The 19,099-nt window shown below is 48.1% G+C and overlaps 1 protein-coding gene across 3 annotated transcripts in view; it reads left to right on the forward strand.

Annotated features, from left to right (window-relative positions):
- Positions 1-19,099, forward strand: part of MYO1E (myosin IE) — a 177,875-nt gene that overhangs the window by 58,433 nt on the left and 100,343 nt on the right. Inside the window, exons 1-3 of one of the 3 annotated variants that reach the window (XM_045582052.1) lie at positions 13,422-13,438; positions 16,064-16,066; positions 16,858-17,001. In XM_045582052.1, the coding sequence (XP_045438008.1) occupies positions 16,064-16,066; positions 16,858-17,001 (147 nt within the window). In that variant the 5' untranslated portion in view covers positions 13,422-13,438. Of the gene's footprint in view, positions 1-13,421; positions 13,439-16,063; positions 16,067-16,854; positions 17,002-19,099 lie in introns of those variants that run through there. The other 2 variants (XM_036440246.2, XM_036440256.2) reach the window with 2 other exon arrangements.

Here is a 19,099-nt window from a genome sequence, read left to right on the forward strand (position 1 = left end):
CTGTGGAAAGAGGACAGTCTTTCTGCATGACCTGGGCTACACTCGGGAGGGGATTCCATTCTGGCTGCCGGTTTCCTGTCTCCATGCTCAGTGCTCTCCGCCTTGCCCCCCTGGCCTTCTCTCTGCTGCCTCGATGTTTCCTAACTATCTGTTCCATCTGGTTTTTCCCCCACCTCCCCAATGAGAAAGTAAGCTTACTGAAAGTAGGAGCCTTGTCTTTGTGGTCTGCGGTTGTTACCCCCGGGCCTAGAACAGAGCTTGGCTCTAGTAGGGGCATAACTATTGGAATGGATGAATGAATGAGTGAGTGAATGAATGGCATGCTTCCCATCCTTAGTTTTCTTCCCTCCCATTTGGTCCCTATTCTGCACGGTCTCACTCAGATTCCTATGGTAACAACTTGTTAGTAGCCAATGGAGGGCTCCCACATGGATATTTCCGGCTCCCAGTTCCCTGAGCTCCAGACCCTAACACCCAATGCCTACCTACGTGGAAAAGCTAAAGAAAGCTCAATAACGATTCTGGAACCCGAGCATTTGCTTACTGCTGATGGATCTGAGGGAAGCGATGTAACTTCTCTGGGCTTCCCCGTCTGTACAGCGGGGAGTAATAATAATAATACCAATCATAGAGATTTGTGAGGACAATCGAATGAGTTGATATATGTAAGGAGCTTAGAGGGTTGCTTGGTACATAATGAGTCCTCAGCAGAATGCAGTGGATTGGCGTCTCATTCTAGCTTAGTGATCCATCTGGTAAAGGGGGTGATTGCCTGCTGCCTTATATCCTGGTGGAAAGAAGGGGCTCTCTGCTGGGCCTTGAACCTTCTTCTACCAGCGCAGGGCAGGCTTATTCTTTGTGGCGTTTAGACATGGCTATTCATGCCTCCCTGCTCAGCACCAGAGAAGCGGCTGCAAACGTGGTGGCCGAAACAGTTCGCGGGCTCTGAGGCCTTTCCTTGGCCTGCAGACTCCCATTTGCCCACCACCCGCAAGCCATAGGACACACACACATACACACACACACACACACACACACACACACACACACACACACAGAGTGCAGGTTCACTTCTCAAGCTGTGGCTCCTGGGAAGTCAGTCCCTCCTTTGGCTGTGAGAATGATTCAGGCAGCAGATAGTGGGTTATGTCCCGATAAGAAAAGACCCCCCTCAATGGGTAGGCCCATACTTCTTTTGCGGTCTTGTTTGTAACTATAGTAATGTCACAATGCAGCTGAGATTTCTATCGCCCTGGTCAGGAAATTCATAGTGAAGGTTACTACAGCAACCTTAACTCCGCTCGGGAAAGCATACCCCTCACAATGGGCCCTTTCAGAGGCAGGCCTCAACGCTGGGCCGGGCTGTGATTCAGTCCATTCAGAGCACAATGGAGCAGAACAGAATAGCCAGGGACTAACATTGTGTTCAGGCCTCCCTTCGCCATCTGTGGCCTTGCCCTCTGCAGTCATCCTTGTGCCCAGCTCTCGTTTTGTTCCTGCCGCAGCACACTCTGCTTTCACAACGCGCTGGCCGCCGGTCCAAGCGCACTTCGTGGAAGTTTAAATGACGATCGCTCTGTAGCATGCACCGCCTCACAGCCAGAGGAGCCACAGAAACACCTTTAAGAGAAGGAGGTGCAGGTTTTTGGTTTGGAGACAAGGGAAAACACCAATTGGGTACATTTTAAAACATCTGAACCACTCTTCAAGACTGATAAATTGGCCTTGATGGCCTGAAAAACAACCATGGATATATATTTGTGTGTGTGTGTGTGTGTGTGTGTGTGTGTTTTATGGAGAAAAATTTTAATGACAAAAAAAAGTAAAATCACCCTAGCCTTTCTTCACAGCCACTCAAAACAAAACCACCTAACCAACATAATTTGCCCACTGACTGGGAACGATTGGTCACTTACGAGTTTTTTTTAAACTAGAGAATGTTCTGTGGTCTTCTCAAAGCTGAATTTAGTAGCCACTTAGCACGGGGCTGTAGTTATAACAAATGAATCCTGGTTTCATTAAGAATGGAAGTTGAAAGGAAACCTTTTTCTTGTTAATTTTTTTCCCTTTAGAGCATTTACAGTATTTTATTTATTCACACGGCCGGCCCTACGATCAAAAAACGTCTCTTTGTTGTATATTTTGGTCGCTAGGGTTGTTTTATTTCCTTTCCTTCTTTAATGTTTCCCGCATGTTTAATTTAAATCACTTGCCTTTTTATCTTTCTCAGGATCTCATGCAATTTCTCTCTTTTCTAACCTTTGTACTCTGCTTGCTCCACTAAATTTAAAAAAAAAAAAATTTTTTTTGAAATGAAGTTTTCTCCTAAGTGCAAAGCTAGCAGCTACGCCTGTGCCTTAAACCCAGCCAAATGCCCTCACACATGACAGCGAGACCTTTTGCTTTTGATTCCAGCGACCGTGGTCACTCCCGGGTATCTCGGGTGTTGGTTATGTGATCAGTAAGTTGTACTGTGCTCTTGGCCCAGCTCCCAGGAAGAAAAGGGTCACAGTCGGGGAAGATGTTGGGACCGCGGCACTCCTCTCCTCCTGCGTTGGGTGTCGGGCTCAGGTAGAAAGGGACTTTTGTGCACTTGGGAGCAGAATGAAGTACAAATCCTTTCAGTATTTTTGCAACTAGAAACCATGCAGATGTTTTTGCTAATCCGCTCGCGGTCTTGCTGGCAGTGTGGAAGCACAGCCCTCTGTGGGAAGCGGTGATGCTGACGGCTGATTTCTGTTCACTGTCCTGCCCAACATGGGCATGCTGTTTTCTCCAAGGCTGAGGGGCCACAACGCTCTCTCCACCCAACATGGAGAGCAAGCCGCAGGCTGTCTCCGTTCCTTGCAGAAAGTGATTTCGGTTATTTGTGCGTCTGTTCCAGCCCCGGACTCTCATGCCTGTCCTTACTGCAAGAAGACCAGCGTTCACTCCTTGCTCTTGGCCGCAGGGCTAAGAGCGCCCTTCGGTTTGACTTTGGAAGCTCTGTAACAGGTTTCTACAGCGGACCCCTACCTTGGCTTGTGTTGGCATTTGATGTTTTCTTGCCTATTTTGTCCAAGTGAGAATTTCTGTGAAGTTATTTATGAAACATTTCAATGGCCTTATTGTGCTAAGAGGCACCTTTGCTACAAAGGGGAATCATCATCTGTTCCACACACACACAAAAAAAAATTGAAGGAGAAGCCTGCAATTACTGAAATCTGGGTGTGGGCCTCTGTCTTTGAAACGGGCTGTGAGGAGTGCTTTGAAGGAGACCATGTAAATGTGCCTAAAATGCCCCTCTGTGTACAGTGCAGTCTCTCCCGTAGCCACGCGATCCATCCAACTTCCCACATGGCACCTAAAGTGCTCTAGTCAAAATCTCACCACCAGAGACTATCTCCCTTGAGATATTTCTACAGAGCGGGGAATCCACTTCTGTCTTCCACCACAGCCTCAGTAAAACCTGCTGTGGACTTCAAAACCACCAAACTCAAGTACAGATCTGGACTCCATGACATTTTGACCCATTTTTTTTTCATCCGTTACATGGGGATCAGGGTACCTCCTTGGTCCTGCGATTCTTTTGAGACCAAATGAAGCAAAGCATCTAACATAGCATTTGGCACGTAAGCGCTCAAGAAAAGCAATGCCCGTGCCCTGTTCCCTAAACTTTGTGGAGCACACTTGGTGATGTGGGTTGTCTTTAGGATCTGTATTGCATTTCACAGGACATAATAAGCAGCAGTGGACAGCAAAAATGTCTTGGGTTTTCTATGGAGCTCTGAGCCTCAAGCTGGTGTGACTCACCCATGACCCATAATCACATCAGACATGGTCAGCTTGTGTTTTGTTTTCCAGTTTAGTGACTGTGGCGGAAAAGCGTTACTGTTGGAAGGGGCACCATGGGATTCTCCAGCTGGAGATCTCTAGTTAGATTACAGTTCTCTAATTTCTGTTGGTATTTCCCCTTATCTTCTGGAGTTTGCCCTTCTCCTTTACCTATTTGTTGCTTTCTTTTTAAAAAAAAAAAAAAATATTTTTTAATTGACTTCAGAGAGGAAGGGAGAGGGAGAGATCATTGATTGACTGCCTCCTGTCCGCCCCCCTCCCATCACCGCCACTCCTGCCCCGGGATCGAGCCCACAACCCAGGCATGTGCTCTTGATCCTGGAACCCTTCAGTCCACAGTCTGACTGATGCCCTATCCACTGAGCCAAACCAGCTAGGGCACCTACTTGTTTCTGATTGTTAAACCAATGCCCTGACTCTTATTCCTCACCCCCCACCCCCAAACCCCATACAGTCCAGGCGTCTTCAAACTACGGCCCTCGGGCCACATGCGGCCCGCAGAGGAGTTTGATCCGGCCCGCCAGGTTTTTTGGGCAGTGAGCGCAGCCGAGGTTCTAGGAAAGTAGTGCTTTCAGCGACCGTGCAAGGCCAAGGGTTCTAGGAAAGTAGTCCCCAAAGTGTGGGGTCTGTGCACTTTGTATGCAAGATAACCCATGGGGTAGCAAATACTAAAACTTCTACTTATATTTGTCTTAAAGTTTAAGAAAAGGAAGAAATTAAGCTCTTCCAATACTTAATATTTGGATGGACATCCCTGCCCTCATGCAGTCTGATTACCAGAGGGTTAAGGTTCACAAATAATGATATTTATTATTTGAGAAATTAAAATACTTAAATGCCTAGACTCCCTGGATTGTTCTTCCCAGAACTTTCGTGGGTGATAAAAACCTTCACTCCAGGTTTGCTCAGGAGGGGCTGGCTGTGGGAGCCACACAGTGCTGGGCCCAGAGCTGGAAGACCCGGATTCCAGTCCCGGTTCTTCTGTCATGTAGCTGGCACCATGGACGTGGGCCACCTCTCGGTGCCTCCGGTTCCTCACCCACAAAGGAAGAATTCTGACCTGACCAGTCAATAGGCAAGGCTCCTTCCAGCTATAAAATTTTACGACTCAGAACATAAATATAGAAGTATTCTTGCCCCTTCCTCCCTTCCTTTGTAGGTTGTTCAAACACGGTCACTTTTTTTTTTTTTTTTTTGCCTAAAAGGCATCAGCCTGTTACTCAAGGTGGTCCTTACTGTACCTCTTCGTTTCTGGCTTCTTTTTTAGTCAGTCTCTTAACTTCCTACCTGCCTTTTCTGCAGCACTGGTCTTTCTTCTATTCCGCTGTAGTGGATCCCTCATCTCAGAGAATCCTGTGCTCAAACGTCTCACAAATCGTGCGAACATGCATCAGTGGAGCATCATGAAGCTTTAAAAGTCCCATATTTCTTTATTGACTCCTGTCTCTGCTATTACCTTCTTATTGGCCAGGTGAGATGATGGCTCTCCGATTCTTTCTTGAGATCTCAGGTATCTCATCAGGGCACCAGTCCCAGCCAGCAGTGTTCCCAGTTCACTTCTCGTGATGAACAACAGCTTTACTTAGCACTCACAATGGGCCAGGAATGTAATAGGAACTCCCCATGATTATCAGATGTGATACCCTCAGAAGCCCCAGGTACTGTTATTATCCCCATTTTGCAGAAAAAGAAACTGAGGGTTAGAGATTGAATCCTTGCAAGGCCACTTTTACTAAAAATCCTTGAAATCTTTAACTTTCTTAAAGGTCTTTTTTTTAATTGTAGGAATACTAAGACCTTTATTCGATTAGAATCCCTTCCCCTCAGAGAGAAAGAGGGTTCTCTCTCTCCCTCTGCATAACCTCTCTTTACCTTCCTCTCCAACTTCTGTATTTTTAAAGATCTGTATACACTTGCAAATGAGCCTTTAGCATAAGCTCACAATCCAAGCTACTGATGCCCCAAATTGGTTTCATTGCAAATGCATCCCTATCGTTTGCTCACTGGGTGTGGGGTCACAGCAGGTAGGTGAGAAGAACGTCTTGGAATTTCTGTAGCAAAGACACATACAAACAAGGTAGATTCTCCCATCCACTTCCCTCCTGGCTGCCCTTAACACGCAGGCCCAGTGCTGGCCTCCTGCAGTCGGGGTGTGGCTTCTGAGAGATTAGCTGATATCAGAGTCCACAGCCAGCATTCCTGTCTGTCCTGGGCCTTCGCATTGAATCATCAAGTGCACACACGATTCCCACTCCCTCTGAATTCCTTCAGTTCAGCCCTGTTTTTATTCCATTCCTGAGGCCCAAGGTGTGGGTTATGAGAAGAAATCGCCAGATAGTGAAAGAGAGTGAGAGGATGGGTTTTATCTTCACACCTGAGGCTTTCCTGAGCTTGCAGGATCCTAGGTGACCCTGGTCCATGATCCACAGAGTGGATTAGTGGCTGCTCTGGTGGTCTCCCCTAAAATGCACCCACAGAGCCTTCCTCTCTGCCTGGGGGATTGCTATCAATTCTGCTGATAAATCTTTGCAGGTTTTTCTTTTTCCTCAGAACAGCATTAGAATTAGGATTTCTTTCCTCCATGGTACAGAGCGGCAAGTAGTTCATTTTATGTCACAAGGAATTGTTCAGAGACCTCTCTGTTTTTATCCCCATTTAAGTCAATAATACGTACACAAGGCATTCATTGGTTGTTACATTTCTGGAACTAGTCAGCCTGCCTCATTACTTTGACTTATTAATTCAATTAAAGCAATTTACTGAACAGCTGTCATTGCTTCGGGGACTGCAATTTTCAAAACAAAAATTAGGACACATAGTCTAATAGGGCTTTGTTTCCTTGGTTTATGAGTCTATTATAAAACCTGAACCACATTTAGGTGTTTACTGAATAGATTGCCTTAATTGTAAAGAATAAAATTCCATGAAGCTGACCTTGCCCCAGGTTACAGAGGCAGGGCTTGTGCTTGATCCCAAGTCTATGGATTCTGATCAACTACTGGATTAGCAAATGGCATTGCCTTCACCAACCTTCCTACTTGGGAACAGGCGTGATGACAGGGAGGTCCCGAGGGTCCAGCAGCAGCTGGAGATCAGACTGATGTCGGAGTGGCTCTTCATGGTTTGATTGCACCGTAAATAGAGGCCAATGTAGGATGCGCATTTTTCAACATGAAGGGATTTCAACCATTGGATTCCTTTTATTCTGTAGCTTGAAATATCCTCGCTCTGGGGTCAAGATTAGCTGGTTACCCTAGCCTGGACCCCAGTAGACCATTAAAAGAAGAGCTGTCTTCAGGGTCAACATTTCTTCCCTTGCATTTCCTGGGCCGTGGGCCACAGGAAAGCTTTTGAAACTTCCATCTTCCTTGGGGCAGGCTCTGGTCCGAGGACCCCCCGTTTCCCACTGTCGCCGCCACAGGAAGATACACCCCTCGTTCTGAGATGAGCCCAAGCGACCCGGAATTCACTTACCAGACTGGCACTGCCCTGCATGCTGGGCACAGCAGGAAACAGACCTGCTCCCGTGGCCGATGCCAGGGCCCTGAGTTTTCTCTGTCGTGTGCAGTGCCGTGTGGAGTCAGGCTGCTTGCTCTGTGAGCGTCCAGCTGCCCGCTTTGCACGGGTCCCCTCCAAACCAGCAACGAGGGTGCCTGCTTCCTGGTGTGTGTAGATGAATGAAGCTGATACATGGTGCACAGTCAACACGCAATAAGGCAGTTCCTGTGAACTTTAGAATTATTGCTGGTTTTCCAGGCACTTGCCTTACTACGAGAGGCAGTGAGCATAGTGGGTAAGACCAGAGGTTCGAGAGCTGCGCAGCCTGCGTTGGAAGCCCAGCTATTGCAGCCAGGCAAGTTACTTAACTTCTCTGTGCTTCAGTCTCCTGCCCGGTAAGGCTGTGAGGATTTAATAAATGACCTTGTAAAAAATGTTAGAACAGCACTAACTGGTTTGGCTCAGTGGATAGAGCATTGGCCTGGGGACTGAAGGGTCCCAGATTATATCCCAGTCAAGGGCATGTACCTTGGTTGCGGGCACATCCCCAGTAGGGAATGTGCAAGAGGCAACTGGTCTATGTTTCTCTCTCATGGGTGTTTCCAACTCTCTATTCTTCTCCCTTCCTCCCTATAAAAAATAAATAAAATATAAAAAATAAATAAATAAAATGTTAGAACAGTGCTGGTATGTGACACGAAGTAGCCATTGTGTGAGAAGAGGGAGAGAGTTAGGATTCTAGGTTTCCTGGAGACTAAGGGAGGGAAGGACACAATGCACTGATAATACTTCAGCAAGTGCTTCCCGAGAGAAAGAAAGAATAAATCACAGGTGCTCAGGAGAGAAGTTCTCCCTCAGCCGAGAGGCAGGCCCTCACCTTGGGGGCCACTAACATGTCCCACATGTGGAGGAGAGAGGACAGGATGGGTCTTGGGATTCCGATGGAACGTGCAGGGGACGCGGAACACGATACAGAGTAGTTTCTGCCCAAGGCTCCCACCGACTGTCTAATGGGGCTCTGGTGTCGCCAGGTGAGCTTGTGCACCGCAGGGAAACATCGGTTTGGGAGATACAACAGTGGCCGTTTAAACTCCGTGTGGCTGGACTTGAAGTCGGTGGGAACAGGCCGAATAGAGAGTGACTGGGCACCCAGGTGGGTGGTAAGAGCACAATGTACAGCCCCACGATGTGTATTTTAAATCGTGTATCTTCCTTGTTATTTTAAGACATCTCAGAGAAATAAGACTAATGCCAAACTAGTGGTTTCATAGGGATGATTGTTTTAGGATTTAGCCAAATTAAAAAGGACAGTTTATAGAAAAATTTTAAGCATAGGACTGGTGGGATTTGTCCTATGGATAAGGTTATAAAAAAAATTAGTTATAAAACTAGTTGATATAGATAAACTAAAGAAGTTTTAAAAGTAGTTAAATGACGAAGGTTTAGGAAACATGGAGCACAGTGTAAACAAAGGTGAGAATTCATCATTCCTGGGGCGGGACTCTCACACCGGCGGCAGGGGTGGCCCACCTTCCTGCTCCAGGTGGCCTCGGCACTGAAGGAACTTGTGGGTTGAAAGAGATAAAGTCTGAATGTGCCTTTACAAATCGAAGAGGAGGAGGATCCAAGATGGCTGCGCCCAGGTGAACACCTAGCCGCAGCCGCACACAACAATTTCAATAAAATACAACTAAAATATAAAACGGACATTGCCCAGAACTACAGGAAGGTTGACCGACTGGAAATTCTACAGCGAGAAGCAAGGAGAAAACCAGAAGGAGGTGCGGAAGAGCTGGAAAAGCCAAGGTACGGAGACGCGGAGACGCGGCGCGCGGAGAGGACGGAGCCGGAGAGGAGGGAGGCCGAGTGCCTGGCGGGCGTTCCTGAGCGGAAAGGAGAGAAAAGCTCCGACTGTGCTGGGCCCCCGACTGCTCTGATCCCCGGTTCTGGGCCAGACCCCGGGGACTCAGGCTCAGCCATAGGGAGCTGGGCTGTAAGGCGGAACCCCGGGGAGAGGCGAAAGGAGGTCCCGGAGGCGCGCACATTGCGCGCAGAGAAGGGACGGTCGGCTGTGCCGCGGGATCGCCCTGACGGGAAGGAGACTGGGGCTCCAGACTGCTCTGAACGCCACCTCCTACTCCACTTCCAACTGAACTGAACCCCAATACTGGGCTCATTGGGGGAGAGCATAGACTGTTTGGCAGCAGGCGAAAATCGAGGGCACCTTTCTCTCAGAGGTGCCGGCAGCAGCGAGCACTGAAGGACCCGCATAGGGCGGGGCTGACAGAAGCCAAAGCTGCAGGCTCCACCCTGAAACCCCATCCCCATCTGTAACTGCGAAATGCGACAACAAAATAGATCACAAACGAAAGAAATGGAGGACAAAAAGCGTCTGGATATAGAGTTCAAATCTACGCTTATAAGTTTTTTCAAGAATTTCTTAGAAAAGATGGATAAGGGCTACGAGGATATGAAAAGAGATCAACTAGAATTAATAAGGAGTCAACAAGAAATGATAAGGGATCAACAAGAAATAAAGAATACATTGTCTGAAATAAAAAATACAAATCGAAGAGGAACTCCCTTGCTCTGCGAGCTTGTAGTCTGACGATGGGCAGCTGTTACCCAGGACACCCACCCTCTTCCTTTGGGATGGGGTGGGTTAGGGCACCAGCTACAGAAGTCTCAGCAAAGCCTCCAGGAGCTGTCATTGCCTCACCAGTCAAAACCACCAGTTTCTGAAGTGGCATGAATGCATGGTGCGATGCTCCCAGAGCAATCAAAATCTTTCTAATAGTTTATGTCTTCGATGATGTTAAACATTGACTTAATATTTGTGAAGTACGTAGAACAGAGCCTCTCCCTTTTAAGTGTTGTGTGCCATAATTAAGTCTAAGGTGCTAGGAGGTAAGAGAGATGTCATTATTTTATTTTTTCAATTAAAAAAACAACAACCACCAAAAAAACCACTGCCACTTAAGCATCTATATATATAAAAAAGTCTAAGCAACCGGACAACTGGATAACCAGATGGCCGGCTGGTAACTATGACGTGCACTGACCATCAGGGGGCAGACACTCAACACAGGAGCTACCTCCTGGTGGTCAGTGCACTCCCACAGCCAACCTCCCAGAGTCCGTCCTGTCGTGTCCTCCCCCCCCCACCCAGGCCAACCTCCCTCAGCCCCTCCCTACAGCCAGCTGGCTCCGATGGCCCCTCCCCCTGGCGGGCTAACCTCCCTCAGCCCCTCCCCCCACAGCCAGCCAACCTCCTGTGCCCCCGCTGGCCTGCCCCCATCAGCCCTGATCTCCCACTAGGCCAAGGGATTCCACCTGTGCATGAATTCGTGTACCGGGCCTCTAGTTGCTGATAAGACACATTCTAATTTCAGAATGTTAGAGTAAGAAAACTATGCATCTTAGTAGTGATGGAATATGTTAACTGTTCATTTAGAATATCTTTTCATTGATATAGAAAATGTTCCTTCAGGGAGCCACATTCCCTGCTTGGGGTCCATTGTTATTTAAAGAAGAGTTTGGTGACGCTGGAAGCTGGGATAAGCAAGGAGAATGGGAGGCCTGAGCTGACGTGGAACAGCAAACAACCGGGCAAACAGTGTCATATATTTCATTCCACTTTATTGAGTACTTTCACATCCCTTATCTTATTTGATCTATTTTTTCCCATAAAGCAGCTATATATGTGTGTGCACCTTTTGTAAACATATGCTCAGTAGAAAAAGAAAAAAAAAACAGGTAGAAAGTACACTTAAATATAAACAAACCATATCTCCATACAGAGACCTCTTTTTACATAAATAGCATCATCTATGGGCCCCAGTGTTTCCCAAAGTGTGGTACGTGTACCCCCAGGAGTACGGGAAGAGTTTGGTGGGGGTACGCATTGCACCCGAGTTTGATGGGGATATGCACTGCACCGTGCTTAGCTGCACCTAATTCTACGTTCTCATGAGTACGAGGGGTACTCAGCGATACAAAAATTATAGAAGGGGTAAACATATGTCAAAAGTTTAGGAAACGCCCTGATCGGTGTGGCTCAGTGGATAGAGCGTCGACCTGCAGACTGAAGGGTCCCAGGTTCAATTCCGGTCAGGGGCATGTGCCTTGGTTGCAGGCACATCCCCTGTGGGGAGTGTGCAAGAGGCAGCTGATCAATGTTTCTAACTCTCTATCCCTCTCTGTAAAAAATCAATAAAATATATATTTTTTAAAATAAAAAAAATAAAATGTTTGGGAAACACTGATCTATGCAATTAAAACAAAAATGGGGCACCTTAACTCTTGTTATATTTTTTACAAACATTTTCCCCTTTCCCCACTCAATGCGTCACAACAGTGTTGCCAGCCTGCCGTGTACCCTCCACACTCGGCCCTCTGGTCTTGTCATCATATAAAACCAGCTCTCCCCTGGAGGAGTGGCCTTGGAAGTTAGATGTGGTGGAGCAGAAAGAGGAAAGAAAAGGAAGCCAGAAATCCCGATGACGCATCTCAGCTCTGAGCCTTTGTTGCAGGGATTAACTGAGACACGTGTGTGGAAATGTCACATAAATATGGAACTCTTGTTTGGGTCACATGTACTTCCATGAATGAAACAAATGAGCTCACCTTCTGCATTCATTGGGTCTCCCACACACCCACACCCACTCTGCACCACCCCACACAGTACCTCCCATCCCCAGCCCCTCCAAGCAGAGGCATCTTGGTACCTTATAGTCCCAGGCCTCAGCCTCACCCTTTTGTAAAATAGTAACAGTGTCTTGCAGGTGCTGTGTGAATTAGATTAGACCAGGTCAAGCATCGGCACATATTTCTGGGTTTGGTGTCAGTTCCAATTACCCCAAGGATGGAGGGGAGAAGGGGTGTTGGGTTGGCTACTGACTAGCCCCTACTCTTCCAGAAACACTCCTTCCTCACACTTTGTTTACTGTACTTCCTCTCTCTCCCTCTCTCTCTCTCTCTCTCTCTCACACACACACACACACACACACTTCTAACACACATCTTTATGTCACCATAATAGTGGGGAATGGATCTCATTCCATAAAGCTGAAATACATTGCCAGCCCGATGCTGGTTTGCTGAGCCTGGCCCATAGGAGACAAATATTTATGGTTGATAATCCCTCCTCCATCATTTGCAATGGAAGCAAGGGTTTGGTTCCAGTCAAATAGCAGAACCGCAAAAGGTAGAATTCCCAGACTGTCAATTAAAAGGTTGAAGTCTAACAGGTCGTTGTGTGCCTTTCCTGTTATGACTCACTGGGTCAAAAATAAACAAGCTCGGCTCTGTGGCAGGCTGGGGTGACCGTGGCCCACTCTCCACAGCAGGAATATGGCTCCTCTGCTTCCCAAGGTGAGATGCTGATAACGTAACCTTCCCTATTAGCTGGGGAACCAGCTAATCACCCCAGACATGCCATCTTCCCCTGCAGACATCGCCCAGCCCACCTTTCAGACCTGGAACCTGCACAGCCACCACCCCCAGAAAATGGTTGGTTGTTGTATTGGCATCATTTTCAATGTTTTCATTTATTTCAAAATTTTTACTAAGACATGCATATGGGTTGTTTGTTCTTTTTTAATGTAAACTGGGCAGAAAAGTTTAAAACGTAGAGTAAGAGTCACCTTCTCCCAAAACCCCATTTCCCCAACGGAACCTTGTGCATCTTTCAAGGAAACAGTTATAAAGTGTCTTCTAAAAGTTTTAGACAAAGGTGGTCATTCTGTACTTAACCCACATGTTGACTGCTGTTTTCATGAGTTGGCGTATCCCAAAGATATTCCCCTGTCAGCGCAGCGGGTTCCTTCCGAGGACTGCGCAGAGCTCCTCTTGGGGAGGGCACCCCATCCTCCCATTGCACACTCTGCTGAGGGAACAGCCTCGCCCTGAGAGCTTGATGTATCTGGAGGTAAATTCCTTAAAAATGCAATTGCTGGAGCAAAGAGGGTGTTCAACTCCTTTGTATTTAGGCAACTGCATGCATATCCATCTGTGGGACTTGAGGTTTCCGTGCCTATTTCCATGCTGCTGTCTAGAAATACTTTCCTGTCAGCTCCTCCTGAAGAGGGTCAGATGTGTGATCACCGTCCCAGGCCCTGCCCAGCGCCTGGCCTGCTGTGTTTGCACAGCTTCCCTCTCTGGGCCTTCAGTGGTGGTTCCCCAGGGCCTGGTCTCTGCCTCCTCCTGGCTGAGCCTGGGAGGGAGAGCGCTCGCTGAGGCCATGAGAGCGGGCTCAGGCTGTGCCCGGGGCAGTGAAGGTGGCTTTTCGGAGGGAACAGCCCTGGCCTCTGTGCAGACTCACCTTTGCTGTGCCGGTCCCCACCCTAAAGCAGGCGGGGACTCCGTGAGCCGGGCTCCTCCCCCGTGTGGGGCCTCCTGCGTCTCGGTGCCACCTCCTAGACGTGAGGAACAGGCCAGGCCATTGTGTGGATGGGGGTGCACCCCAGTTTCTAGAACTTGTATGTGAGCCCGTTGCTTTTTAATAAACAGAATCATTAATCATTACGTGTGGGCCCGAGAAAGTCTGTCTGCACTCAAGCGTCATCTAATGGGAAATATCTCCCTTGTCCTTTGTAATCATTGTTGGGGGGTGGGGGGGGGGCGGGGAAGAGTAACTTTTCATCGGTGTCACCATAATTTTCATGATTTATTACTTTCCTGGTCACGCCAGCTCCCCTCCTTCCTGCGGGCAGCCACGCCTCGCTCAGCCAGGACTGCTGGGAAGTGCAGCACCTGCCGGGTCCCCCGCCTCCTTGTTGAAAAAGTGACCAAAACTCAAAGGAGTTTCCCAGCCATAGCAGCCCATAGCGGAGCAGGAAGCTGCACTTGCTGAGGTGACAGCCTGGTAACCGGCCTTTGCCACCTGAGGAAGGTGACCCTCCTCACCGATGGGAGGCCCCTATCACTGCCCTCCCCGCGGCCCCCTCCTCCACACACACACACACACACACACACACACACACACACACACGTGTGCGCGCAGGGCAGCCAGTTCTGCCCCACCCACCCATCAGGAGTGTGAGGAAGGGAAGGGGTCAAGGTTGTAAACGTAATTCACATTCTCACAGTTGAATAACAGCTTATAAATAGCTCTTCTGTTTTGATCCTTACCCAAAAAGAAAGGAACTCTTTGAAGTAGGTGAATATTTATTGGGGTTAAGAGCAAATACAGCCGAAACTGGTTTGGCTCAGTGGATAGAGCATCGGCCTGAGGACTGGAAGGTCCCGGGTTCGATTCCAGTCAAGGGCACGTACCTTGGTCGATGTTTCTCTCTCATCGATGTTTCTAGCTCTCTATCCCTCTCCCTTCCTCTCTGTAAAAATATATAATAAATATATATATATTTTAATCAAATACACAAACACACCTACTGGTAGTTACAGTTTTCCATGTAGAGTAACTGTGGAGGGGCATCACCAGGAGCCTTCATCCGGTGGGAGGCACTGCGGGCGGCGGGCGGACGGGTGGCGGGCCGGTGAGTCACGCTGCGGCCAGTGCTCTTTCTCCCGCTGCTTTGCCAAGAGGAAGGGGGCGCGGTGAGGTCGAGGTAATTGTGAGGAACTGATGCTACATGAGGTTCGGAGAAAGCCAAATATATCGTATAAACCGTTTCCCTGTGCAAGGCAGCATGGGTGGCAGCCTGGCAGGGCCCCAGCCTGCAGCCCGAGCCAGGGCACCGGCTGCATTTTTAAAGCGGCTTTCCCTGGAGCCTCCTAAAATTTGCTTCTACCCCAGGGCCCATGTCTCCTGAAGAGAACACAGATCATTTTTAAAAGGGAAGTGTAGAATGGCGTCCGTCTTGTTTCCTTCCTTACCTCCCTGTTCTCTCGGGGAGCCTCCTGTTACCTTTCCTCGCGCTCCTTTGGGCGTCTGGCCCGGCGTCCTTTCTAGAAATCCTTACTCAGAATCCTTCTCGCCTTTGTCCAAACTCCCCACAAAGAGAACTCCGAGAAAGAGCGGAGTTTGCCCTGAGTCTTGTCAGGCAGGATGCATGCAGGGTTTGAAGGGAAGGGGGAATTCTCCAATCTCCAGTCTTGTGTTACCTGCCGTTATTTCTTGTGTGTGTGTGTGTGTGTGTGTGTGTGTGTACCCTTCCTCCTCTACTTCGCTGGGAAATTAAAAGTATTTTAGATCCACATCCAGTGGCACCTTCTCCAAGAAGTTATTTCTGCCTCTCCCAGGACAAGGAGTCTCCCCCTGCTGGAACACCCATTTTACCCGTGTTTGCAGACTGACTGTTGCTGATCCATGAACACATCCATCCATATCTAGGTGCCCTTCAGTGGATGGTGAACTCCCCAAGTGCAACCACCACAGTGCTCCCATCCCCCCTCACCCAGGCCTACCACGGTGCTCCCATCCCCCTCACCCAGGGCCCCCCTCACCCAAGGCCACCACAGTGCTCCCATCCCCCTTCACCCAGGGCCATCACTGTTCTCCAATCCCCCTCACCCAGGGCCATCACTGTCCTCCAATCCCCCTCACCCAGGGCCATCACTGTCCTCCAATCCCCCTCACCCAGGGCCATCACTGTCCTCCAATCCCCCTCACCCAGGGCTATCACTGTTCTCCCATCCCCCCTCACCCAGGGCCATCACAGTGCTCCCATCCCCCCTCACCCAGGGCCATCACAGTGCTCCCATCCCCCCTCACCCAGGGCCACCACAGTGCTCCCATCCCCCCTCACCCAGGGCCTGAGCCTGAGGGGAGATGGTAGCACAAATGCCAAGTTACAGGAACCCCTGCCGGCCCCAGGTGTTCAGAAGCCACTCCTGGTGTTGAGCTGTAACTTCGATAAGCAGATAAGGGCCACGGCTTTCTCTGTCCAAGGAGGCCACGGGGCCAGATGAGGTCCTTCTGCCCACAGCAAGCTCTGGATCGTGTTTCAGCTCCGGTCCCTTTCCTCGTTAATATAGCAGTGACCTCTCATCAAAACTAGCTTATGTTTGAATGTAGAAAGCCAGTGTTCCATTGACAGTGGTAAGTTTACAGGGAGAAAACGATGATACTGTGACCTAGCCAGTGTGTGACACATTCTTCCCACTTCTGAGTTCTGTCATAGAAATTGCAGAACAAGTCTAGGAAGTTCCTATTTCACTGCTCATTTTCATTGATAAATATTATGAAATAATACAGTTGAAGGAATTGTGGGAGGCCGTCGATCATTTACTGTGCTATACTCTACCTAGACCCTGCTCTGTGCTTCACGTATGTCATTTTATTTAATCCTTACAACAATTCTATAAAGTGGGTCTCATTTCTTCCATTTTTCAAATGAGGAAAGAGAAGCAGAAGTGGTGCAGTGAGCTGAGGTAACTTCTCCCTCTTCGCTTAGTCTGTCCGTGCAAAGCTGAAACTTGAATCCAGTTCTATCTATAGCAGAATCTTTGTTCACTCTGTTCTGTTGCAGTTGATATGAGGGTTATCTGGGAAATGAGTAGAAGGTTTTTTTAACTCCAGGAGAAAACAAACTATCCTAACAGTTGTGTGTTTTCCATCTGCAGGGAAGCAAAGGTGCCTTCCGGTACCACTGGCAGAGCCACAACGTCAAGCACAGCGGCGTGGACGACATGGTCCTTCTCTCCAAGATCACAGAGAACGCCATCGTGGAGAATCTGAAGAAGAGATACATGGACGACTACATTTTTGTATCCTTCATTGGTTCCTTTGGACATTTCTAAATGAGATGTCCACAGTAAAACATGGCTTCAGTCCTGGTGTGAGAAGATCCATCTGGTCCTGGCCAGTGTTGCTCAGTGGTTAGAGTGAAGGGTGGAGGATTTAATTCTTGGTTAAGAGCACATGCCTGGGTTTCTTGGTGAACTCCCTAAGGTTCAATCCCCAGCCCTGGGTCACAGTGCCCGTGGGAGGCAACCAGTGGATGTGTCTCTCACATTAATGTGTCTCTCCCTCCCTCCCTTCCACTCTCTTTACAAAATCAATGGGGAAAATATCCTTGGGTGAAGATTAACAACAAAAGAAGAAGAAGATTCATCTGAAGCCTGTGCTCACGTCATCTTCACCCTTTCAGAAGGTGGTTGTTACTTTTTGGCTCAGGCTGTGGGAAGGGCAAAGATGAAGCTGGATTGTTTTCCTGGCATTTCCCATAATCAAGATGCAGCCAGTATCCATCTATTTGAATCCATGGCACTGTATCTATGACGTCCTCTAGCCACGCACATGGTGTCTCTCACCCCTTGTGGCTCAGAGAAAGTCCTGACCTGCAGAGAATTTCTGTCAATAGCAAATTGCAAAGCAGTTAAGTCTCAGCTTAAAAAGTTTAAAAAAGATTGCCCCCTGCAAAAAATGTGCAACTTGGTCAGTTTTTCTGCATTCTTATGTTTACTAAGGGAAACCTGAGAAGTGAGGCTAAGCTATTGAAATGCTTGGCATTCCTGAGTTGTCCTTTACGTTTCAATTTTAGCTTGCCAGATGCCTGTTTTAAAAATATTTCTAAAATTGATTTCAGAGAGGAAGGGAGAGGGGGAGATAGAAACATCAATAAGCGGAAAGAACCGTTGATCGGTTGCCTCCTCCTTCACCTCCTCCCCACCCCCCCTGCTGGGGATTGAGCCCAAAACCTGGGCTTGTTCTCTGACCGGGAATTGAACCCTGATCTCCTGGTTCATAGATCATTGCTCAATCACTGAGCTACACCAGCCGGGCTGCCAGATGCCATTTTTTATGGGCCTTTAAAAAATTCAGAATGGAAATTTGGTTCACATGCATGTTGACTACGTTATAAACAGAGAACTGAACTATGATACTTAAGTTCTTACAGGATTCAGGAGTTTTGTTTGGTGCAACTAGGTAAAGTTCTCTTAGTGGACTTACTGCAGAATTGGTCACAGACATGCGAAGATTGGTGTAGAATCTGTTAGTAGTGGGCTAGTTTATCTTTGCTGTTGGCGAATTGGAAGGGACAGCGTTGTGGAGGACCATTACAGGTGGAGTCTTTGCGACCCTCGGAATACACCCCCAAAGCACGGGGGGCATAGTTTTCACATCGATAGCTTCTGCTTATTACACTGCTCATTTGCCTGTTGGTAAGAAACACCCGTCCCTGTCAGCAACACTTGTGCAGGGACTGCCTGTCTCGTCATTAGGAGGGTTCAGCGCACCAGGTATGTATCGAGCGATACATTATTCTGAGGCACTTGGTTCTTCCCAATGCTGTGTGCTGTTTCTTATTTACCATAGGAGTTTTGGGGTGTTTTTTTTTTTTTGTTTTTTGTTTGTTTGTTTGTTTTAAATGGAGGATCGGTGTATTGACAAGCCCATAAAAGGCTAACTCCTACAGAATGTAGTTGAACAAATTACTTATTGGAATGTTCTTAGAATACAGGCTCACCTTCTTACATTATTGACATAGACACATGGGTTTTGATCAGTTGGATAAGAGAAGAAAAAGGTGGTGCCAGTGATTATCAGCAGGCAGCCCAGCCATACTCATTTCCCCCCACCAAGATCATTTATCCTAACATACCAAAGATTCGTTGAGGACAAGGACTGTGTCTTGTATGTCTTCTTTTAAAAAACAACGTTTGAAAAAAAGCCCTTTAAAGCACATGTGTCAAACACAAGGCCCGCGGGCCAAATCCGTCCCGCCAGGCCTTGCAATGTGGCCCGCACCGCGCTGTCATCACTGCACTCCGCTGCGTTTCCATCACAATGACAGTTTATGACTGTTCAGTAAACCATTCGGCCCGCGATTTAGGCTGGATTTTAGATTTTGGCCCCTTCTCT

The sequence above is a fragment of the Pipistrellus kuhlii genome, unplaced genomic scaffold (assembly GCF_014108245.1).
Source record: "Pipistrellus kuhlii isolate mPipKuh1 unplaced genomic scaffold, mPipKuh1.p scaffold_m20_p_1, whole genome shotgun sequence".
In the NCBI taxonomy this organism is placed as follows: domain Eukaryota; kingdom Metazoa; phylum Chordata; class Mammalia; order Chiroptera; family Vespertilionidae; genus Pipistrellus; species Pipistrellus kuhlii.